The sequence below is a fragment of the Erythrolamprus reginae genome, chromosome 3 (genome assembly GCF_031021105.1).
Source record: "Erythrolamprus reginae isolate rEryReg1 chromosome 3, rEryReg1.hap1, whole genome shotgun sequence".
Taxonomy (NCBI): domain Eukaryota; kingdom Metazoa; phylum Chordata; class Lepidosauria; order Squamata; family Dipsadidae; genus Erythrolamprus; species Erythrolamprus reginae.
Genome location: NC_091952.1, coordinates 20,167,285 through 20,191,793, shown reverse-complemented (window position 1 = coordinate 20,191,793; position 24,509 = coordinate 20,167,285). Strand labels below are relative to the sequence as shown.

Below are 24,509 nucleotides of genomic sequence, written 5' to 3'. Positions count from 1 at the left end.
AGGCTTTTCTGGGCTGCCAGAGGAGCCTTTCGGTGGCGCTTAAGGAGGCTTTGGCAGTCCAGAGCGAGCAAAGCATTTTCCTTTCTCTGGGCGCTTGGAGAGGGAAAAACCTCTACCAGCGTTCAGAGAAAAGAAACACTCCCTTCGCCCTAGGCAGCGACTGTCCTCTTCCTCTTCCTCCTCCTCTTCCTCCCACCCAAATTCCGAGCTTTTATTTCTGTCCTAATGGGTTAGCACGCATTATTTGCTTTTGCATTGTTTCCTATGGGAAAAATTGCTTCTACTCACCAACTTTTCTACTTAAGAAACTGGTCACAGAACGAATTAAGTTCTTAAGTAGAGGTACCACTGTATATTGTTTTCCTCATTAAAAACCTGCATGATTCAGAGAGGTTCCAATGAATTGCAGAGTATTAATCTTGTGATTGTTTACATTTTCATAACAGAATAACAAGAGTTGGAAGGGATCTTGGAGGTCTTCTAATCCAAGCCCCTGCTCATACAGGAGACCGTGTATATTTCAGACAAATGGCTGTCCAGTCTCATCTTTTTCTTTCAATTTTTTATTGGCTTTTATTGAACACACAAAACAAGACAAAACATATAACATACAGGTGGGACATCTATAGTCCCTTATCAAACAAAAGCTATTATCGGATATACTGTATACATTTTACAGAGTATTTTGCTGTCAAGTTACCTATCCCATTTATAAAACCTTTACGAGATTACTTTATACTTTTATTTATTATCTCTCTCTTTTGACCAATTATCGTATACAATAATTCCTAATTTAGGATCTCAAGTATTCTTAATTCTCTTTTAATATGTACAGTGATCCCTCGAGTTTCGCGAGGGTTCCGTTCCAAGACCCCTCGCGAAACTCGATTTTTCGCGATATAGCGGTGCGGAAGTAAAAACACCATCTGCGCATGTGCGGCCATTTTTTCATGGCCGCACATGCGCAGATGGTGAAGTTTGCGTGTGGGCGGTGGGGAAGACCAAGGGAAGGTTACTTCAGCCGCCCAACAGCTGATCTGCTCGGTAGCGCGGCAGCAGCGAGGAGCCGAAGATGGGGTTTCCCCTTTGCCTGGGCAACGGGGAAACCTCATCTTCGGCTCCTCGCTGCTGCCGCGCTACCGAGCAGATCAGCTGTTGGGCGGCCGAAGGAACGTTCCCTGGGTCTTCCCCGCCGCCTCGGATCCTCGCTGATGCCCGCCCGCCGTTTGCCGCTCGCCCCGTTCGGCGGCCGCACATCCCGTTCGCCCGCCGCTCGCCCCGTTCGCCCGCCGCTCCCCTCGTTCTCCCCCCATTCCCCTCGTTCGCCCCCCACTCCCCTCGTTCGCCCGCCGCTCGCCTCGTTCGCCCGCCGCTATCGAACTTGCTATCGAGCCTGCTAATGAAATCCAACCCGCAGCGGCCCTTTCCCTCTCCAGGCTGCGGGAGGGGTCCGGAGAACAATGCCTGGCGCCGCGCTCCCGGCTGGGCTTTTTTCCCCCATTTCCCCTCGGGTGGAATTTCAGACCCTCCGCCGGTTGGATTTCATTAGCAGGCTCGATAGCAAGTTCTTCCTCCCTTTAGAAAGCCCCGCAGCCTCCTCCGCCCGGCGAGGCCGCCAGCGAGGACCCGCAAAGCCGCCGCCGCCGCAGCGAGGCCAAGCCGCCCGCTCCCACGGCACGGGCTCCCAACACAGCGCCGCTCAGCCCGCCCTCGGCGATGCCTCCGCGGATCTGCAAACCCAGCCGAGCGATGCCTCTGGTCTGGGCGAAGGCAGTGGGCAGGCCCCGCCGCAGCAGTCCCCGCGGGCACCGCGCGCCAAGGGCCGGCCAGGCCGCCGGCCAACAAAGGGGCTCCCTCGCCTCCCTCGGGCAGGTTTACAAAGGCAGCGCGGCAACTTGGAGCCCGGCACGCCCCGCAGCCCTCGCCTCGCCCGCCCCCGCCTGGCCGGCGCTCCGGCTACCCCCGGCTGAGGAAGAACCGAGTAGCCCCCGCCCTCCCCCGCCTGGCTCCCTTCAGCCCCCCGGGGCCAAGCGGGCGGGGGGCGGGCGGGACTTCGCCTGTCTCCGCCGCCAGCATCGCCCCTCCGGCGGGCCGGCCTCCCCCGCCCGCCTCTGCTGCAGCCGCCGCCGCCTCCCCGACTGGCACAAAAGGGCCCCGCCCGCCCCGCCCCGAACCTTACCTTGCGAGTTTTTGGCTGCGGGGGGAGAAGTAGGATTTTCCTAACTCCCTCCCCCTGCAGCCAAAAACTCAAAGCCTGTATCCTGCCGCCCGGTTTACCCAGGACACGAGCGGCGAAGTGACTTGGAGGAATGGAAAGTCCAAACCGCCCGGTTTCAGTGGGGTTTCCCCGTTGCCCAGGGATTCCTTCGCCCGAACGGAGGTGGCTGTGGTGTGTTCAGGAATCCCTGGGCAACGGGGAAACCCCACTGAAACCGGGCGGGTTAAGCCTCCTTCGGCGACTGCGGAACTGCTTGCTGTCAACTTTGCACTGGGCAAAGAACTCTTCACCTCCCGCCAGGCACGGACGAAAGGCGTGGAAGTCTATTGTAGCAGCTGCTACAGCGGAGACATTTGGGGGGGGGGGGGAGGCAGGAGGCAGGAGATCCGGCCCTTCACTTGCCCTCCCAGCAAAAGGCAAAGCCGCGCAGCTCCCCAGCCGCCAAAGGAGGCTTAACCCCACCCCTCTGTCCCACTCATCGCCCGTGGTCGGCATAACCTCCTCCTGCCTATCCCCGCTTTTCTGCCGGCCACGGGCGATGGGTGGGACAGAGGGGTGGGGTTAAGCCTCCTTTGGCGGCTGGGGAGCTGCGCGGCTTTGCCTTTTGCTGGGAGGGCAAGTGAAGGGCCAGATCTCCTGCCTCCTGCCTCCCCCCCAAAATGTCTCCGCTGTAGCAGCTGCTGCAATAGACTTCCACGCCTTTCGTCCGTGCCTGGCGGGAGGTGAAGAGTTCTTTGCCCAGTGCAAAGTTGACAGCAAGCAGTTCCGCAGTCGCCGAAGGAGGCTTAACCCGCCCGGTTTCAGTGGGGTTTCCCCGTTGCCCAGGGATTCCTTCGCCCGAACGGAGGTGGCTGTGGTGGGTTCAGGAATCCCTGGGCAACGGGGAAACCCCACTGAAACCGGGCGGGTTAAGCCTCCTTCGGCGACTGCGGAACTGCTTGCTGTCAACTTTGCACTGGGCAAAGAACTCTTCACCTCCCGCCAGGCACGGACGAAAGGCGTGGAAGTCTATTGTAGCAGCTGCTACAGCGGAGACATTGGGGGGGGGGAGGCAGGAGGCAGGAGATCTGGCCCTTCACTTGCCCTCCCAGCAAAAGGCAAAGCCGCGCAGCTCCCCAGCCGCCAAAGGAGGCTTAACCCCACCCCTCTGTCCCACTCATCGCCCGTGGTCGGCATAACCTCCTCCTGCCTATCCCCGCTTTTCTGCCGGCCACGGGCGATGGGTGGGACAGAGGGGTGGGGTTAAGCCTCCTTTGGCGGCTGGGGAGCTGCGCGGCTTTGCCTTTTGCTGGGAGGGCAAGTGAAGGGCCAGATCTCCTGCCTCCTGCCTCCCCCCCAAAATGTCTCCGCTGTAACAGCTGCTACAATAGACTTCCACGCCTTTCGTCCGTGCCTGGCGGGAGGTGAAGAGTTCTTTGCCCAGTGCAAAGTTGACAGCAAGCAGTTCCGCAGTCGCCGAAGGAGGCTTAACCCGCCCGGTTTCAGTGGGGTTTCCCCGTTGCCCAGGGATTCCTTCGCCCGAACGGAGGTGGCTGTGGTGTGTTCAGGAATCCCTGGGCAACGGGGAAACCCCACTGAAACCGGGCGGGTTAAGCCTCCTTCGGCGACTGCGGAACTGCTTGCTGTCAACTTTGCACTGGGCAAAGAACTCTTCACCTCCCGCCAGGCACGGACGAAAGGCGTGGAAGTCTATTGTAGCAGCTGCTACAGCGGAGACATTGGGGGGGGGGAGGCAGGAGGCAGGAGATCTGGCCCTTCACTTGCCCTCCCAGCAAAAGGCAAAGCCGCGCAGCTCCCCAGCCGCCAAAGGAGGCTTAACCCCACCCCTCTGTCCCACCCATCGCCCGTGGCCGGCAGAAAAGCGGGGATAGGCAGGAGGAGGTTATGCTGACCACGGGCGATGAGTGGGACAGAGGGGTGGGGTTAAGCCTCCTTTGGCGGCTGGGGAGCTGCGCGGCTTTGCCTTTTGCTGGGAGGGCAAGTGAAGGGCCGGATCTCCTGCCTCCTGCCTCCCCCCCAAAATGTCTCCGCTGTAGCAGCTGCTACAATAAACTTCCACGCCTTTCGTCCGTGCCTGGCGGGAGGTGAAGAGTTCTTTGCCCAGTGCAAAATTGACAGCAAGCAGTTCCGCAGTCGCCGAAGGAGGCTTAACCCGCCCGGTTTCAGTGGGGTTTCCCCGTTGCCCAGGGATTCCTTCGCCCGAACGGAGGTGGCTGTGGTGTGTTCAGGAATCCCTGGGCAACGGGGAAACCCCACTGAAACCGGGCGGGTTAAGCCTCCTTCGGCGACTGCGGAACTGCTTGCTGTCAACTTTGCACTGGGCAAAGAACTCTTCACCTCCCGCCAGGCACGGACGAAAGGCGTGGAAGTCTATTGTAGCAGCTGCTACAGCGGAGACATTGGGGGGGGGGAGGCAGGAGGCAGGAGATCTGGCCCTTCACTTGCCCTCCCAGCAAAAGGCAAAGCCGCGCAGCTCCCCAGCCGCCAAAGGAGGCTTAACCCCACCCCTCTGTCCCACCCATCGCCCGTGGCCGGCAGAAAAGCGGGGATAGGCAGGAGGAGGTTATGCCGACCACGGGCGATGAGTGGGACAGAGGGGTGGGGTTAAGCCTCCTTTGGCGGCTGGGGAGCTGCGCGGCTTTGCCTTTTGCTGGGAGGGCAAGTGAAGGGCCGGATCTCCATTCCTCCAAGTCACTTCGCCGCTCGTGTCCTGGGTAAACCGGGCGGCAGGATACAGGCTTTGAGTTTTTGGCTGCAGGGGGAGGGAGTTAGGAAAATCCTACTTCTCCCCCCGCAGCCAAAAACTCGCAAGGTAAGGTTCGGGGCGGGGCGGGCGGGGCCCTTTTGTGCCAGTCGGGGAGGCGGCGGCGGCTGCAGCAGAGGCGGGCGGGGGAGGCCGGCCCGCCGGAGGGGCGATGCTGGCGGCGGAGACAGGCGAAGTCCCGCCCGCCCCCCGCCCGCTTGGCCCCGGGGGGCTGAAGGGAGCCAGGCGGGGGAGGGCGGGGGCTACTCGGTTCTTCCTCAGCCGGGGGTAGCCGGAGCGCCGGCCAGGCGGGGGCGGGCGAGGCGAGGGCTGCGGGGCGTGCCGGGCTCCAAGTTGCCGCGCTGGAGGCGAGGGAGCCCCTTTGTTGGCCGGCGGCCTGGCCGGCCCTTGGCGCGCGGTGCCCGCGGGGACTGCTGCGGCGGGGCCTGCCCACTGCCTTCGCCCAGACCAGAGGCGTCGCTCGGCTGGGTTTGCAGATCCGCGGAGGCATCGCCGAGGGCGGACTGAGCGGCGCTGTGTTGGGAGCCCGTGCCGTGGGAGCGGGCGGCTTGGCCTCGCTGCGGCGGCGGCGGCTTTGCGGGTCCTCGCTGGCGGCCTCGCCGGGCGGAGGAGGCTGCGGGGCTTTCTAAAGGGAGGAAGAACTTGCTATCGAGCCTGCTAATGAAATCCAACCGGCGGAGGGTCTGAAATTCCACCCGAGGGGAAATGGGGGGAAAAAGCCCAGCCGGGAGCGCGGCGCCAGGCATTGTTCTCCGGACCCCTCCCGCAGCCTGGAGAGGGAAAGGGCCGCTGCGGGTTGGATTTCATTAGCAGGCTCGATAGCAAGTTCGATAGCGGCGGGCGAACGAAGCGAGCGGCGGGCGAACGAGGGGAGTGGGGGGCGAACGAGGGGAGCGGCGGGCGAACGAGGGGAGTGGGGGGCGAACGAGGGGAGCGGCGGGCGAATGAGGCAAGCGGCGGGCGAACGAGGGGAGTGGGGGGCGAACGAGGGGAGCAGCTGGCGAACGGGGCGAGCGGCGGGCGAACGGGACGTGCGGCCGCCGAACGGGGCGAGCGGCAAACGGCGGGCGGGCATCAGCGAGGATCCGAGGCGGCGGGGAAGACCCAGGGAACGTTCCTTCGGCCGCCTAGCAGTTGATCTGCTCGGCAGCGCAGCACCAGCGAGGAGCCGAAGATCTTCGGCTCCTCGCTGCTGCTGCGCTGCCGAGCAGATCAGCTGCTAGGCGGCCGCTCGAGAGCAAGAGGGGGAGAGAAAGAGAGAGAAGGAAAGAAAGAGATGAGAGAGGGAGGAAGAGAGTGTGAGAGAGGAAGAAGCAACATAGAGAGAGAGAAAGAAAGATGAGAAAGGAAGGAAGAGAGTGACCTGATCGGGTGGGGAAAATCGCGATATAGTGTTCGCGAAGATCGAGATGGTAACAATTGCTGAAAAATCGCGATATAGCGTTTTCGCGAAGATCGAGATCGCGAAACTCGAGGGATCACTGTACTTCTAGGAGAGCAATTACCGTATATTTGTGTCAAGTTTTTTAAATTTGTTTAGAAAACATTTGAGTTCTCCAGATTGAGTCCATGGATGTTATATCTTCGGACATTATTATTTGTAATATCTTTCACGATACTTTGTCTCTCTTAACACTCTGCCTTGTGTTCTTTCTTGCTGTGCTTGTTTCTTAATAACCTCCTTTTGTCTCTCCCTTTCTTCCGCTAGTTGTTCTTCTTTATTCTATCCTCTAGATCTTCTCTGCTCTCCTTACTTTCTCTACTAGTTTGTTCCTCTCCTCAAGCTTGTTCTATTGAGTTAATTCTGACTTTCTTCTCCTGCCATGTTATCAGGAGTCCCTCTGGAATCAGACAAATGGTTGTCCAGTCTCATTTTACATCTTAGGGGAAGCAGTATAAAAATGTTTTTAATAAATAAATACACATTAAAAAGCTGTCCGTTCATAAACATTTACAAATAATATCTCCCCATAATTAATATGAGTTTGTTTGTTCCTTACTTACTCTTCATATGGTCCATATATTGCCTCTGTTTATTCCACCTTATATATAAAGCATTTTATCAAAAAGTATTTGAGATGCTGTTCTATAGCCCTTCCAACAGAACAAACAGTGTAAATGAGGAGTGTTGACATGTGAAAAATTTCAGGCATGGTGACTGTGACATGCCACTTTTAATGGTAGAATGACAGATTAATATTACTGTATTACAGGCAGCAAAAATTCATTCCTATAGTGATAATAAGGTCCTATACAGTACAAAAGTTTTTTTTCTCCTAAAATAGATTTCTACCTTGAAACATAGAAGATTGATGGCAGAAAAAGACTTCATGATCCATCTAATCTGCCCTTATACCATTTCCTGTATTTTATCTTAGGATGGATATATGTTTATCCCTGGCAAGTTTAAATTCAGTTACTGTGGATTTGCCAACCACGTCTGCTGGAAGTTTGTTCCAAGGACCTACTACTCTTTCAGTAAAATAATATTTTCTCACGTTGCTTCTGATCTTTCCCCCAACTAACCTCAGATTGTGCCCCCTTGTTCTTGTGTTCACTTTCCTATTAGAAACCTCTAGACTTCTGTGCACAATATTGCAAAATCTTCATTCTGAATTTTACTTCTTCGTATGAACGAGGTGTTTGTTTAGCAAAGGAAAAATTATAGTCTGTCCAAGTGGGTTTACTGAGTGAAGGCAAGGAGCCTTAAATCAACTCAGTTTTGCTTTGCAGGTAGATGTTCTATGCCATATTTCTTGTGCGAGGAATATAAACGGAAATGTTCTAATATTCTATTTATGTCAGCGACATGTTCTATAAACACAAATGGTCTATATTTGATTAAAAACATTCCCGCCTGTGTCGCAGGAATAGGCAACCCACTGCTCTTTGTACATTTTGGAGGTAAATTTCCATTATACCTTAGTCCAGTTTGATGTTACAGTGTGCTCATTGTAACACCAAACTGTCTATTAATAGATAATAGCAATGTTGATATACTACATATCAATAATCAATTGTTGTGAATTCTGTCAAAGGAACGATATAAATTTGATAAGTAAATTAAATAAAACAAGCTAGTAGTTCTGTCACATTTTTTTAACCTAAATCAACTTACTTTGATTTGAAAAAAAATGTCAAAAATTGTATTATTGTATCATCTGTTCATTCCTCTCCTAAGGATAAGTATAGTTGTTGAACTCTTAGTTTATGCACTCAACTTAGTTTGATTTGGGAAAATATTAGAAAATTGTGGTTTTATATGTGAAATATCCTGGGGATTAATTGTATCTTCTTTCATTCCTCTCCCCTATACATTAAGGATAAATATAGTTGCTTCACTCCAAATTAGGCAGTGGGAGGAGAATTGGTAATCAGTGTTTATCTTGGAAATGCATTGTTAGCTTGAAAGTAACAAAGTAACTTAATAACATCTCTAATTTAATTGTTGGACTTTACTCAGAGAAGATGTTAGGCATACTGAAAGGTATTGATTATTTTTAAAATACATTTTGCTGTTCGAAATTGATAATTTAAAAGCATAGCCATTTGCTTCAGAAAAGGAAATTAAACTGTGCCCCTCATCCTGTTTATCATTTCTCTTTTCCTTTAATGTTTCTGTTTGTTTTATTTCTTTTGTTCTAAATTCTTTGGTGTTGAAAACAAAACATCTATTCTTTTTTAATGATCCTTCCCAAGAAAGTCTGCATCGTGTGTATTTTATTGAAAACTATAGTGATGTCCAAAGCTTTGCTGATATACAATGATCCCTCGTTTTTCGCGGGGGATGCGTTCCAAGACCACCCGTGAAAAACGAATTTCCATGAAGTAGAGGAAATATATTTTTTATGTATTTAAAGAGTATTTGGACTTTTAAAACCCACCCTTTGCACTAAACAGTCATTCTATAATGTTTCTCAGCTGGAACTACATGTGATATCCTACCAGTTTCTTTAATAGAGTAATTAATGAATTTAATGAATTTTTTGTGGATTTAAATTTTTAATGGATTTACGCCCCCTTTGAAAACCCGTGAAGTAGCGAATCTGCGAAAGATGAACCGCGAAGTAGCGAGGGATTACTGTATTGCTATTAAAATGACTCCAAAATTACTGTTACACTTCGGAAGAGCCATTGTAATATCAGCTTTCAGCCAATTAAACCCAGTGGATAAATCACTGCCATCCATTGTTTTACATGAAGAAAATCCTTCTGAAATTATGTCTACAGTTCCAGGGTGGGAGGAGGTAGACGATTTATGCTCGAAAAACAATAACTGCTTTCCTTTTGAAGTTTATTTGGACTTAGTTTCTCGCATAAATAATGGAACAAATGGCCAATAGTAAGGTTAGAGATTATTCAAAATAAGCACAGCTGCTGCAGAAAATACTCATAGCTGTGGGAAAATGTTTAATAATGGATTAAGCCAGAGGTAACTGAAATGGAAGGTTTCATCTACCTCTCCCTGCTGATGAACTGTTTTACTGTACGTTAGGCAAGGCATTTCCACATCTTTCTTGTAATGAGATATTTTCAAGCTGTGAATGAACCCCATTGAAAAGATATAATGCTGTGTCCAGCTATAAAAATAGGGTAAGCTTCATTACCGATACACAGTGTGGCAAGTATGAAGAATGAAGAACAATTCCTCAGTGCTTGGCAAGAAGGAACGCCTATTGAATTGCAAAATGATATCCTTCCTTCAACATAAATAAAGGAAGGAAAGAAGAATTTGATTCCGTTGAATGCCATTTCAGCCTGAGTGTAAAAACAAACCCATTTCCCTTCTTCATCTGGTTGATACTGCTTGAATAGCTGTATAGCTTTGATTAAGAATTGGACTAAATCTGGTGTGGGCAATATGAAGAGGCATGTTGACTCAGTGGCTTAATAATGAGAGAGATGGCCTCAGCTCCAGCAGTTCGAGCCATAGCTTTTTGTAGTGAGTGAGTTCCCCTTCGGTCTGCCTTACACTTCGAAAGCATGTTCTATGTGAGTAAATAAAATAGGTATCACTTCAATGGAGAGGCGAGCTGGGGCTCCACGTAGGCAAGCAGATTCTTGATGGCTTTGAACTTTGCCTGTTGTGGTGCCTGCTTGCAAGGCAGGTCTGGGAAGGGAGGGGCTTGGGTCACACTTCAGGAAGGACCACTAGCCTTTCCGTCTGGTGCAAAGCCAGCTTGCCCTTCTGTGGCACACTTTGGGAAGGGTGCAAGTGTTTCTTGTAACAAGGCTGGTACCTTGGCAAGCCAAACTACTGCTCTGCAATAGCATTGTGGTCTCCTGGTTATTGTAACACCACCGTACACTAATCATCCCCATCAACAACAACATCAGTTGTTCATTTTCTGTTACTTCAAGAGTAAACGTGGAAGGATTATTAAAATCAGTGGTCAATATAAATATACGTACAGTACTTGTGTTTAACTCATATAGAGAGAATGAATGAGGGTTGAGTGATAAAATAAATGTTTGTTTCTTTGGTTAGTTAGTTGATTTTTATCCCATTGGTATTACTTTATAAGCAACCCAAAGCGATGCATATACCTAGTACTCCTTCCTGCTTATATTTACTCTTCAGAAGTGCTTTTTTTGGTTTTGCTACAATAATACCCCTGTGAGGTAGATTTGAGTAAGAAAATAAGAAAAAAAGAGGTAGTTTTAAGTAAGTAAAAGCACCTGTAGCAGAAAACCAAAACCTGCTAATCACAATCAATAGACTTATTTCATCATGCTGGCTTATTCTCTTCTTTCCCTTGGTAAAGGAGGAGAAACAGGCTGAGAAGAAGCAGAAATATGAGAAAGGCATTAATATAAGAAGTTAATGAGAACCAAAGAGGAGGAAATCTAAAGTTGAAAGGCAATGTATAAATTAGAATAGATAGGTAGAATGGTTTGCAAAGTTAAAATGTTACAGAGGTGACGAAGTGGTACAGGCTCTATTCTGCCCACTGCCTGAAGTTTGACTTAGCCTTTCATCCCTACAAGGTTGGTGAAATGAGGACCTTAGATTGTTGGGGGCAATACACTGATTTGGTAAGCCACTTAGAGAGCTGTAAAGCACTGTGAAATAGTTTATAAGTCTATGTGATGTTGCTATTGCTATGGAGGATAGTGAATGGTGTTGGTTTATATTATTAGTTAGATTTTCTTTTTTGTCTCCAGTCAATGTCTTTAATACCCTTTGCAAAACACTCCTTAGTCTTTATTCTTTGCTTTTCATAAGATTATATATTTTGGAAGGGAGTAGTAAGATGATTGTGTATATGGATCAAATCCATCCAATCTTTGTGAAAGTTTTGATTTTTTTCCCTTCCCCTTAAGAACTCAACCCAGTTTTTCTAGAATTAAAATAAAGCCTCATTTCAGAAATTGCAATAGGTACATATAGAGGGAGGAGGCAAACTTTCAGGTATCTTATTGCAATTTGATTAGTTATGAGTGTTATGAATCCAATGTCACAAGTTTTATTATGCTTGGAAATGAACATAAATTCAGTTGGCTCAAGTACATTAAATACAGAGCTTTTAAAGTACAAATCAAATTGTTCCCTGACTACCCCATTTAGTGCTCCTAATTTCTGAAGTCTTTTTAGGGACAAGATAGAGCTCATTTTTCTGGCGTAACCAAATCACATTAGAGTAATTACATCTACCTTCTGTGTTCTTGGGAAAAGAGAAATATTTTGCCCTCCATTGCTAAGACACAAACCAGCCTAATGGCACATTATATAACAAAACCTGATTATATCTAAATGATTGAGTCTTTGTTAGAGGAATTAGAGACAGAGAACATTAAAGGTTGAGCTCATCTGCTTAACAATTTTCCTTTACAAGTATAGGGGAAATGCCCCACTGGACCTTATTTAACCCTTTAAATATGTTAAAGGGTTAAATAAGGTCCAGGAGGGAAGTGTTTTTAATAGGAAAGTGAACATAAGAACAAGGGGACACAATCTGAAGTTAAAGAGTAGTAGATCCTTGGAACAAACTTCAAGCAGAAGTTGGTAAATCCACAGTAACTGAATTTAAACATGCCTGGGATAAACATATATCCATCCTAAGATAAAATACAGAAAATAGTATAAGGGCAGACTAGATGGATCATGAGGTCTTTTTTTGCCGTCAGTCTTCTATGTTTCTATTGAGAATAAATTGTTTTGTGTGTGAGTTTTATTTGACCTATGGGCCTTTAGGAGGGCCTCTTTTCTAAAAATGCAAGTTAAATTTGTAAAAAAAATACTGACACAAAAGCAAATGTAAACCACGATGCGGAGTGTTTTTTTCATACTGAACCAACCATCACTTGGAACGAAACAGTTGGTATATGGAATATGTTAGTAGATTATTGCTAGTTAAGCTAGTAGCTCTTAAACTTTGGGATAAGGGTAGTCCTCAACTTAACCACAATTGAGCCTGGAAATTTGGTCAGAAGTTGTTACACCCATTAAACAGATTAGCAGGTGACTGACTCAACTTTGTGATGGGGAGGGCAGTGAAAGCAGCTAGGCTGGAGCTTCCCAGGCCTTTGGGATGGGGGGGGGAGTTTCATCGGTGCAAAGTTATTGCTTTGAACCATTGAAGTTTCACACATTGAAGTCTGCTTTGTGGTGTGCTATTAGAACTTTCCCGACATTTATGGGTGGAGCTGGGGAGGGTGGAGATAGGCAGATGGGAGGAGCTGCAGCACCTGTGCAGCCAATCATAAGGGCTGGCAGGCTGCCAAGCAAGCAAACTTTGGTGATGTGTCCAAGGGGTGTTGTTGTTGTTGTTGTTGTTGCTGTTGTTGTTGTTGTTGTTGTTGTTGTTATTATTATTATTATTATTATTATTATTATTATTATTATTATATTTGTATGCCACCCCTCTCCGACGACTCGGCCACATGTTGGGTACCGTTATAAGTTTGAACCGTTGCTGAACATATGGTCCTAAATCTGTATATTTTCAGCCTTTTTATTTCAGTCGCCTATAGAGGAACTCAAAGAGTAAATTAATAATATAAACTATATTTCCATTAATACTGTTTTGTGTATAAACTTTCAGTTCAGAACATACAGCTTCAAGTGAAATCTGGATTGTTAATGAGTAAAGATTTAGTTCAGTGCCCCATATACTTTTATTTACCTAATTTATCTTACTTAATTTTCTCTTCTGTCTGAATTAAAATTTATGGAATCCTGAATTTTATTTATATTTATTTATTAACTTATTTATAGAGTTTTTTTTTAAAAAAACTTGGTTTTACATAAAGCTTTATTAGGTAGGACTGGATGGAAGAACAGTATTATCAAATGACAGAAATATTTTATTAATTTTATGACTTTTTATTCAGCAATTTATTAGTTATATTTTACATAAAATTGCCTGTAGAAAAATGATAAAAATTATATTTTACATAAAATTGCATGTAGAAAAAGAAGGAGAAACAGTGTATGAATTATATTTAGTTAGGGATTTAGATATGCTTATTAGACCAAGTGGGACAAGTTAATCATGATTCATTTAGGTGCCTTTAACCTCAGAAGGTGTGGTCTGGACTTAAATCAGGAGGCTATTTTTAAACAGTCCATTTAAAAGAGCAAGCATCCTGTTAGAAAGAGATTTATGCAAAAGAAAGTAAAGCTATTTATTAGCACTTTTTTGTTGACCACAACTCAGTTGTTAAGCAAAGCAGCAGTCATTAAGCAAATTGCCATTATGCTTTTATCATTTTTCAGCCATTTTTCTTTGCTCTACAAACTTGCCAGAGTTGTAAATGCAAGAATTGGTCACAAATTTATTTGTACGTCATCTTCATAACTGCCAGCAGTTGCTAAACAAGGACTGAAAACTATTGACAATATGCATCAATTATATGTTTCAGAGCAATTGTGTGTGTGGGGGGGGGCGGGGCAGGCCCAAAGAAGTTAATGTTCGTAAAGACACTAGAGCTGTGCATATTGAATCTTCATGTTTAGAATTTTCTTTTCCGTTTTCAGGTCCAAGATGCTAAATACTTATTATGTGGTATCCTTCTATAGAACGTACATTTTGCAATGTAGCATGTCTTTGGTTCTGCTTTGCCCTCCATAAAAGAGTACAGTTAGTCCAGATTTGTTGAGCAGTTTATTCTTCCAAATGCCAGTTTGCCTCCAAAGGGACTTCAGCTTCCTGGAGCAACTTTGTCCTGTAATGCCTTTCTAAACAGTCCATGACAAGTGGGTATGTTGTTGGCTCAAATTTATTGGCAAATAAATGAGGAGAATTAATAATCCACTCCAAGTCTCCAAGTCCATAGATGCAAATATCTCTGACATAATGTCCTACGGAAGAGAAATTGCACTGTAAATTGATAATCCCAGGCTGAATACCATTCAGCAAATGAAATATGCTGTAGATAGTGGTTCCCAACCTTTCTAATGCTGCGATCCCTTAATACAGTTCCTCATGTTGTGGTGACCCCCAACCATAAGTCTAGCGCCAATTTTCCCAACAGAGCTTTAAGCTGATTGGGAGGAAGGTCAACAGGACACCCGCACTGTAAATCCCTGATTGGTTGAATTGTAAAAATATGTTCCAAGGCGCCAGAATAGATGCTTTAATTCCTAACACCATGGGAAATTTGTCTTTTCCCATGGTCTTAGGGGACCCCTGTGAAATGGTGGTTTGACCCCAAAGGGTTCCATACCCCCAGGTTGAGAACCACAACTGTAGATCATAATTGGGGGAAGGAGAAGAGAAAGGAACGGCCCATTAACGTAATAACCTAAAAAGATTAGTTACTTTTTACCCTAATTTTGCTTTTGATCACAGATATGTCTACATGTGACATGGACACACATGGCATGTGTGTCTGAAATGGGGGAATAAGAAGGAAAAAAATCTATGATTTATGTTTCCTTTCAAAGAAGTTGGGAAGAATAAAGCTGCTTTAACAAAAAAAAAAAATCAGGCGCCACAAAATTTTACTAGTTGGCTAAAACTCAGCCAATTATATATATTGGATATGTCTGTAAATTCTTTGTGCTCCACATTGTAATTAAATTCACAATTAGGATTATTCTGTATTGCAGCTTGTTGAGTCATCTAGTGTTGTCTAATACTGTGGTTTCCTTAGCATTGCTTCAGTGGGGTTTTGTGGACTTTATCCCTCCATTCCCACCAGAATGACGAGAATGTCATGCATAGTTGAGCACCTGACAGGTGACAACTTCTCACTGGTTCCTGAACTAAGATTGTGTTATGTTTAGTAATTACCTTTGCAGCCATTATGGCTTTCTCCTTCTTGATCTTTCCACTTGATTGCTCGTATATTTCCTTGCCAAGTTGTGTTTAGTGTAGCACCAGGAGCATCTGTACAACCAAATAGAAAGCTTTATTATTCATGTTTTGGATTTTGAAAAACAGATTTATGCTTTGGGTGTATGAATTATTCTTCTAGTATTGCTGTTCCCAGGGTAACAAATAGTAGTGATTTCCCCGTAGCACACAGTATTCTATCTGCCTTTACCTATTTTTAAGTATGGACCAGGGGTAGGCAAAGTTGGCTCTTCTATGACTTGTGGACTTCAACTCCCAGAATTCCTGAGCCATGCTAGCTCAGGAATTCTGGGAGTTGACATTCACATGTCATAGAAGAGCCAACTTTGCCTATGGACTATACTGCCTCTTAAAACAACATCTATGAATCCTTATGATTGTAACTTGTTGCTTGTATCCTTTCAATTTACATTAATGTTGATTGCTTCCTGATTGTTTATTTCTGCCCTATGACAATAATTAAGTGTTGTACCTTCTTGACAAATATATTTTTTTCTTTTATGTACACTGAGAGCATATGCACCAAAGACAAATTCCTTGTGTGTCCAATCATACTCGGTCAAAAAAGAATTCTATTATTTTGTGAATCTGTGGCTGCTTAAAACCATTAATAAATGAACATAACTCTAGTTCATCTCAGTGAAGCAAAGAAGACCACTTTTGAAGATGCTATTTTTAAGCAGACTAGGGCCATGAAAGATTTTGCAGTAATGTGTTAGCGTTTAAGATGCCATAAAGCTTTTGTTGCAGTTACTGAAGGATGTGATGACAGTTGCAACATAATTATCAGTTGCAACACAAAAAGAATGTTTCTTATGAAAATGCAGAAATATGAATGTGCTATTTTTTTTAAATGAACTGCAGTCTTTGAAGCCTCTAAAAAAAATTTGGGTGAAGTCCCCAGGACCCCATCAAAAGTTGCTACAAAATTGGAATTTTGTTATGCTTTAGCACTAAATCAATATCAAATTTAAATTGCCCTGGTCTCCTCTACATTTTGGAGTCCAATCTTTGGCACATCAGTTAAAGCTAGTACAGCCTTTGCTTTGGAATAAAAGTACATTTCTATTTTAAAATAAGAACAAGAATACAAATTCTCATTACAGATTCAATCCACAAGGATTTGATGATATTTGCCCTTGGGGAAACAGCTTCAGGACAAAGCTAATGCCTTATATTATAAAAGCTAACTACTTTCTAAGGGGTGTTCTTTGGAAGAAAAAAATGAAGGAACTCTAGTAGATGCAATGCAGATGAGTACTGCTACATATTTGATTTCTTCTGTCAGGGTCAGGGGTGAAATGCTACTGGTTCGTCCCAGTTCAAGTGTAGTGATGGCTGCCGGTGGTTCAGCAAACCGGTAGCAGTGGCAGCGCAAGTTTCCACCCACCTGCCCAGATGCCGCCATTTTAAGTTTTTAACCTTCTGCACATGTGCAAAGCCTTCTGTGCATGCACAGAGGTTGAAAAAATGTACACTTCTGAACTGCTAGGGAAGATAAGTAGATTTCACTGCTGGTTAGGGTAGTAGGCATATCATTAAGAATTTGAGAGACATAGAAACACAAAAGATTGACAGCAGAAAAAGACCTCCTGGTCCATCTAGTCTGCCCTTATACTGTTTCCTTTATTTTATCTTAGGATGGATATATGTTTATCCCAAGCATGTTTAAATTCCATTCCTGTGGATTTGCCAATCACGTCTGCTGGAAGTTTGTTCCAATCATCTACTACTCTTTCAATTAAATAATATTTTCTCATGTTGCTTCTGATCTTTCCCCCAACTAAGCTCAAGATTGTGCCCCCTTGTTCTTGTGTTCACTTTCCTATGAGAAACACTTCCCTCCTGAACCTTATTGAACCCTTTAACATATTTAAATGTTTCGATCACGTCTCCCCTTTCCCTTCTGTCCTCCAGATGACACAGATTGAGTTCATGAAGTCTTTCCTGATAAGTTTTATGCTTAAGATATTTGGACCTGTTCAATTTTATCAGTATCTTTTTGTAGGTGAGGTCTCCAGAACTGAACACAGTATTCCAAATGTAGAGACTGCAGATCTGGGAGGTTCTCCAATCCACTTTTTCCAAACCTAGGCTACAGAACCACACCTGAAACAGGTGGCCCCATTCTTTAAAAAAATTATACTGCTTACTGTATGCTTCTGAGTCCCAACTGGTCAGAATCTGTCCAGTCCCAGGCTTCAGGTTTGAGATACATCAACATGGTACTTGGGTGACAGATCATATGTTTCTCAAACTGCCAAATGTGGGTGAAACTCATTGTTGGTGGGAATGTAATATTTGCCAAGAAACGTCTGAAACATATAACAGCATAGCTGATATCAATAAGGAAATGGGTTGTATTTCACCTTCAAATAATGGGTTGTATTTCACCTTCAAAGACTAAAAAACTTTCCTAGAACTAGGAGTCAGGCAGTAAGGTGGAGCCCACGTGATTGTGAACTGATAAGTTTTATGCTTAAGATCTTTGGACGTGTTCAATTTTATCAGTATTTTTTGTAGGTGAGGTCTCCAGAACTGAACAGAGTATTCCAAATGTAAAGACTGCAGATCTGGGAGGTTCTCTAATCCACTTTTTCCAAACTTAGGTGGAAGGTGGAGCCCACGTGATTGTGAACTTTATTGCCTTTATTGCCTTTTTATCTCTGCTGTCTTTACAGGATTTCTTCTTTAATGTCATTTTAGTTACACTTTTGTTTGTTGAGAGCCATGTAAAATAGCTTCGGTGAGATTGGTAGCCATACATATTGAATTAAATGGACAGGTAAAGAAGTAAAGCAAGCTGTTGGTGTCTTCTGATTTTTTAAAAATTATATAGTTTAAATCATTGGGATTGAAACAATGTGAAATCTTTCTTTGTTTTAATTTTGATTTGTTTTATGGTTGTTTTTCTTTATTCCTCCCTTTCCCCTTAACTCACAGGTTAAGGAAAAGCCCTCCAATTCATATTGTGCTGTGAATTGTTTATTTTCTAAATCTGAAATGCAGAAAATAGATTTTGGAATTTGGTTAATGGTTTCCAATAGGTTCTCCTTAGCTTACATCTATCAATATATTACTAAAACCTCTCATTCCTGTAACCTTTAGTGGGCAAAACAATGTATGATAACGCAACAGTTTTGAACTAAAGTACTTCAAATGGGCTAACTTACAGAATGGGTCCAAAATGTGGGACCTATGTTTCCATGGTATTGAAATTTGGCAAATTTTATTTTTTAAAAAATTACGATATTGAAAGTATCAAAATGTATATGATATAATAAATACAAACATTCCATAAAACATTTTTTCTGCTGATGAACTGTGCTATATAGCAATAACACTTAGACTTATATACTACTTTACAGCCCTCTATAAGTGGTTCACAATCTGCATATTGCCCCCAACAATTTGGATCCCCATTTTACCCACTTTGGAAGGGTGGAAGATAATTCTATAATTCTGCTTACCTGGTATATGATTCAGAGTAACCCAGTAATGCTCGTCTGGACTGTAGGTGTCTTTTGACCATTCAAGCAAATCTTTTGCACGTTCATCGGTCAGTGTAAACTCTACAAATTTTCTTGTAAGTACATAGTACGCAGTCCCAAAATATATAGTCAAATTGTGGGGTGGTTCACTTTTCACTTTATTAGTTTGATAAACATGTGATTTTCTTGAATTTACAGATTCCTGGTAAATGAAATTAGTCCTGTGTTTCATATGAGGTGGTTGAACAATTCCTGGGGTTATATTTTTACCATTCCATTTGCTTTTAATATAGCGTATAAGCTCCTTGTTTGTTTTGATGGGATAATCCTGACCACAGAGATTAATAACATAATTCCATTGATTGTTTAAATGGATCAAGTCCTTCATGCAGTTGATATCTGCTTGCAGCCTGGAAAATCCTGCATAGACAACATTTTCTCTCTTTGAAGCGATGAAAATGTTTTCGAAGCAGTTGACCAAGGTTTGGACAGCTTGCTTAAAATCCGTCGGTGATTTCTCATCAATATGTATACAGTAAACGTTCTGAGGCATGTAGATGCCTCTGAGCAGTTTTATAAACATGTCCAGTTCCTTGTGAATGGTGATGATGTACGCCAAGGAAAAGTTCCTTTCTTCTTCTGACAGTGGTCTCGTAATGAAGTGGAGTTTCTTCTGCAGCGTAGAACAGTTGCACGGTGTTTGAATGCAGTTCGACGTGTCTTTCCCCCCTAAAGCCTCCTGGCAAAGCTGGCCAATTTGAAAAGCAACTCTTTTACCATCAAAAAGGGCTGAGCAAAGTTCATCCGGATAAAAGCCACACTCCTTTGAGATGAGTTTTTCCTTGTCCGCCTTGAAGATCGTATTCCGTAGATAGAAAACACCAAAGACGAAAATGCAAACCACGATGCAGATTAGAAACCCTGATTTTGCTGTCTCCAGTAGGTTCATCTTTGGCTTTCCAGATGTTTTCTGGAGCTCCAAATGTTCTCTGGAGTTTCCTTCTGGCCACAGTTCCCTGAAACTGTTCTACCTAGGAAAGGTTAGGGGAAAAACAAACACAGCAGCATTTTAATTGTTTAATTTAAATGAAGTTCAGTTGATGGTTTATTCAGTTTGAAAGGGGAAAAAATACTTCATTGCTATTAAGGTTTCATATTACAAATGTAGGTGTTCTCGGAGACTGGCTTAACTCTGCTTCAACAATTAATCTGCTTTTACCTCTTGCGGTTTTGATTATGGAATTTCTCTCTCTTTCACTGACGTGAATAGAGATAAACTGTTCTTTCATACAACTAGCTGATAAATCTTCTGGATTAGATAGAAACCTTGTTATGGGTTTCAAAATTTAAAAGCATAACCAGAATTGGTTCTTAGCGTTGTTGGTTTTTACTGTTGATTTTATGGGGCGATATTAGAAAAGACTGAAGTTTTTGCCATCATCATTACAATGAAATCTAAACCATAAGTTGATTTGTTTTTCCCTGAATTGCCCAAATTAAGATTGTTTTGAAACGCATCATATAAAATAGAGAGGAAATGGTCTTGAATGCAGTTCATATTTATTCTGCTTGGAAGAAATTGTGACCTTAGCAACACTGCATTGCCTCGCACTGCTGTTTAAAGAGCCTTTCAAAGCAGTTTTAGAAAGAAAGAAAAAATACGGTTGCATATTTTTACCTCTCCGAATATGTTTTTCCACAAGTGTGGCTTTGTTGAAATATTAGTAGTGCCTTCGTGTAGCAGTATGTTTCTTTAGAGCTCAGGAATAAAGTCTTCATCCTTGAATTCTTAGGTGCTAAGTATATGCAACCCTAGGGTGGGGGGAAAGATGAAGGAAAAGGGACAGCTTGTTGAAAAACTGAGATTCAAACCAACAATTATCTTCTATTGACTTTTCCTGCTACAACAAACACTCACCCTGTTGAGCAGAGATTATATTCACATATGATGTTTAAATCATTATGTGCATGTCCTTATCTTCTTAACTCCAGTGATTTTTTTAATCTCACGATAGGACATACAGTAGCAAAAAACCCTCTAATAATCTGCCTTCTCTTAATGATTTTGTGCATGCGTTGATGTGTCTGCCTGCCTGCCTGCCCACCCCACGGATCCATAAATCTCAAAGCTTCGTTTTAGTTGAAATCACGTTTTTTTTTCCCAACCTCGGCTGTCAAGAACAGCATGCTCCTCTTCGACACATACAGTTACACAAATAATAACAATAATAAATCATACAATAATATACATAATGCCATTCATTGTCCTTACTGATGAGACCTGGGCTTTCAAGTCAGAATATTCTCCTGTTCCCAAGTTCGCAGTGCTGACCGCTGTGTATGTGGAGGGCTAGATGAAGGATGCATTCATTTTGCTGGTTAGCTTGATCCCTTTTTTTCCTCCCCCCAGCCACAGCGTTCTTCCGCGTTGCCGCTACTGCAGGTCGAAGAAGAAGAAAAAAAAAAACACCAGGAAAATCAGTTCCCAGTGGAATTGTGCTTGCCTGGAGGCTCATAGGAGTTAGGCTTAGTATGTAAACATCTACACAGCATCTTCTTAATAGGACGAGCTGTAAGTGTCCATTGAATCGGCAAGGCTTCCGCTCTCTCGCCAGCCTTTCGGTGATGTGAAAGAAAAAGGGTGGGGGCAGGACGCAACATTTGGAAGGTGAATGCAAGCGTTTCCGAGGAAAGCAAAATCACGCTCTTGAAATGCCGCCTGCTGCAAAATGACTAACACAGCCAGGAATAGATGACTATAATGCACATTGCTTACACTGTAATGGGGGTTAGGAGATGAAAAAGGAGCGTGTGAGAGGGGGGAAAGAATAGTCCTGTATTACCGACTCCGGTGGGAAATGCCTTGCGTGATAGAGAATAAACTATCTCTGAAGGAGGTCTGCAATCTGTTGTTGTCGCTGGTCGATGTTGTCGCCTCTCACTGGGGAGATAAGAGCGTGAAAAGGGCAGCAAGCGCTGGGCTTCAAGCCCATTTATAATCTTTACTTTTAAAGAGTAAAGGGAAAGAGTTTGAATTGTTAAGCTAGAGCAACAAAGGAGAATATTTGCAGTGTAGGGTTGACACGAGGGGTCCTTGGTGCTCTCTGAGCTGGCTTTTTTTCTTGCAGACATTTAATTACCTTAAGTAGGTAACGTCATCACTGCTAGGAAGGAGTATTGTTTGCTGTCTGGTGACTGTCTTTGTGGGTGGGGGCAGTCTTATTTTATTATTGATTGATTGATTTTGTCCAATACACAATGAGGGTTTTAGTGGGTGTACACATAGTAAAATACATAATGATGGTTATAAAGGATATACCCATAGTAAAATATATCTAAGAAAGAATAGAAGAGAAGATATAGGAATAAAACCTATCAATGAAAGAATAGAAGAAGAGATATAGGAATAGAAGAAATGTATAGGGGATATAGGAGAGCAATAGGACAGGGGACGGAAGGCACTCGAGTGCACTTATGCACGCCCCTTACTGACCTCTTAGGAATCTGGATAGATCAACCGTGGATGATCTAAGGGTAAAGTGTTGGGGGTTTGGGGATGGCACTATGGACTCCGATAATGAGTTCCACGCTTCGACAACGTGGTTACTGAAGTCATATTTTTTACAGTCAAGTTTGGAACGGTTAATATTAAGTTTAAATCTGTTGTGTGCTCTTGTGTTGTTGTGGTTGAAGCTGAAGTAGTTGTTGACAGGCAGGATGTTGCAATATATAATCCTGTGGGCAATACTTAGATCATGTTTTAGGTGTCTTAGTTCTAAGCTTTCTAGGCCCAGGATTGAAAGTCTAGTCTCGTAGGGTATGTTTCGAGTGGAGGAGTGAAGGGTTCTTCTGGTGAAGTATCTTTGGACATTTTCAAGGGTGTTAATGTCTGAGATGTGATATGGGTTCCAAACAGATGAGCTGTATTAAGAGATTGTTTGGTCGGACTGTTTGATCAGGTATTGTTTGCTTCATTGTTGATTTGATGTTAATCTTGGAGTTAATCTATGCTGATCTGAGTGCTGATGATTGGTGGAGATTTGGAGTACTGTGTACAGTTCTGGTCACCGCACCTCAAGAAGGATATAATGGAATTGGAAAAGGTGCAAAAAAGGGCAACAAGAATGATCAAGGAAATGGAGCACCTCCCTTATGAAACCAGGTTGCAACGCCTTGGTCTCTTCAGCCTTCAAATACGGCGTTTAAGGGGTGACTTGATCGAAGTGTATAAAATCATGCATGGGATAGAAAAGTTGGATAGAGAAAAATTCTTTATCGCACAGTACTAGGATGAGGGGGCACTCCCTAAAGCTCATAGCTAAGAAAGTGAGGACAAATAAAGGGAAATATTTCTTCACCCAGAGGGTCATTGCTTTATGGAATTCACTTCCAGAAGAGGTTGTGACAGCTGTTAGCCTGGAGAGCTTCAAGGCAGGATTAGACAGATTCATGAATGCCAAGTGTATCGGTGGTTATTGAAATGGATGTCCATGTGCCGCCTCTATGTTGGTTGAGGCAGGCAGGATTCCCTTGAGTACCATTTGTTGGGGGTCAAGGGAAAGGGAGGGTCTTGCCTTCTCTTTCTGCTCAAGATCCCCATGTACAATTGGTGGGCCACTGTGTGACACAGAATGCTGGACTCGATGGGCTATGGCCCGATTCAGCATGGCTCTTCTTCTGTTCTTATGAGAGGTGCTGGAGTCTTTTTGTTCCTTTTGGGGCTGGTTGATAAGTCTCTTTTGCATCGGTCCTTAGATATTGCTAATGTTTATGTGTCTGTTGATAGCTGATTTGTCAGAGTGCCAGGCTTCTGTTAAGATGTATCACAGCTTGTGTGTGAATATGCTGCAAGCTACCTGGAACCTCTTGAGTTTGTACTCTGCACCTTCGTCATTAAGGAGTCTGTACAACTGAGAAGTATGAATTCATCTCTTATCTTTTTCCCTCCACCTGCTTTTGTAAATCCTCTGTCTGACTCTTAACCTTTTCATCAGTTTTATCACTTAAAGGAACCGGGTTTTTATTATTATTATTATTATTTATTTTTGTTATTTATTATTATTTTTTATTTCTTTTTTTTAATGGAAAATAAAGCCAGAATGTTAGAGAGGGAAAGAGAAACAATAATCAATACATTTAAGGATACACTTTAGTGGGGCACAGATTACATCCCAGTCAATAATACTGGATAGTCTTCATCATTTCAGAAGTGGAAATGAGAACACCTTTATTAGTATTCCACTAGTAATAGCCCCATAATTTGCAGAAAGTTTTCTTAGATCTTAAAGCACTGTTAGGTTAAGACATCATCACCTCTTGGTGACCTGGGTGGGCAAACTAATTTAATAATTTAAATGAAATGAATAAATATTGTATTCTTGAAGTTTTATGTGTTGGCCATAAAACCATTATAAGTACAAGGATCCACCATAAATAACATGCAGGACAGTAGAAATCCAAGCTAATTTGTTTATTTCTGCAGCAATAAAGACGTACACTAATAGCTTGTCACCTTAGCCTTTTATACCATATTCAAACAGAGAAGGTCATCATATCTACTCCATAATATTAGAGGAGTGATTCAATTATAATAAAGTGTAATAGCTCTGTTTTTAGGGAACTTTTGTTATTACAATAATTTAATAGTCTCAACTCCCCAAGCAATGTGTCTGGAGATTCTCAGTCATCCAGTTCATAGTTGTCTGAAAGGTACTTTTCCACCCCATCCCCCCAAA

The 24,509-nt window shown here is 43.8% G+C and overlaps 2 protein-coding genes across 2 annotated transcripts in view; one reads left to right on the top strand and one right to left on the bottom strand.

Moving 5' to 3' along the window:
• The window catches only part of RTF2 (replication termination factor 2), a 73,052-nt gene that overhangs the window by 20,241 nt on the left and 28,302 nt on the right, over positions 1-24,509 (top strand). The window lies entirely within an intron of this gene.
• Positions 13,288-19,802, bottom strand: LOC139163650 (beta-1,3-galactosyl-O-glycosyl-glycoprotein beta-1,6-N-acetylglucosaminyltransferase 7-like). Its single transcript, XM_070744577.1, has 3 exons — positions 18,754-19,802; positions 15,221-15,316; positions 13,288-14,286 (listed from the first exon to the last, which is right to left on the bottom strand). Exons 1-3 carry the CDS (start codon positions 19,721-19,723, stop codon positions 14,090-14,092), a joined length of 1,263 nt encoding a protein of 420 aa, XP_070600678.1. The 5' UTR covers positions 19,724-19,802; the 3' UTR covers positions 13,288-14,089.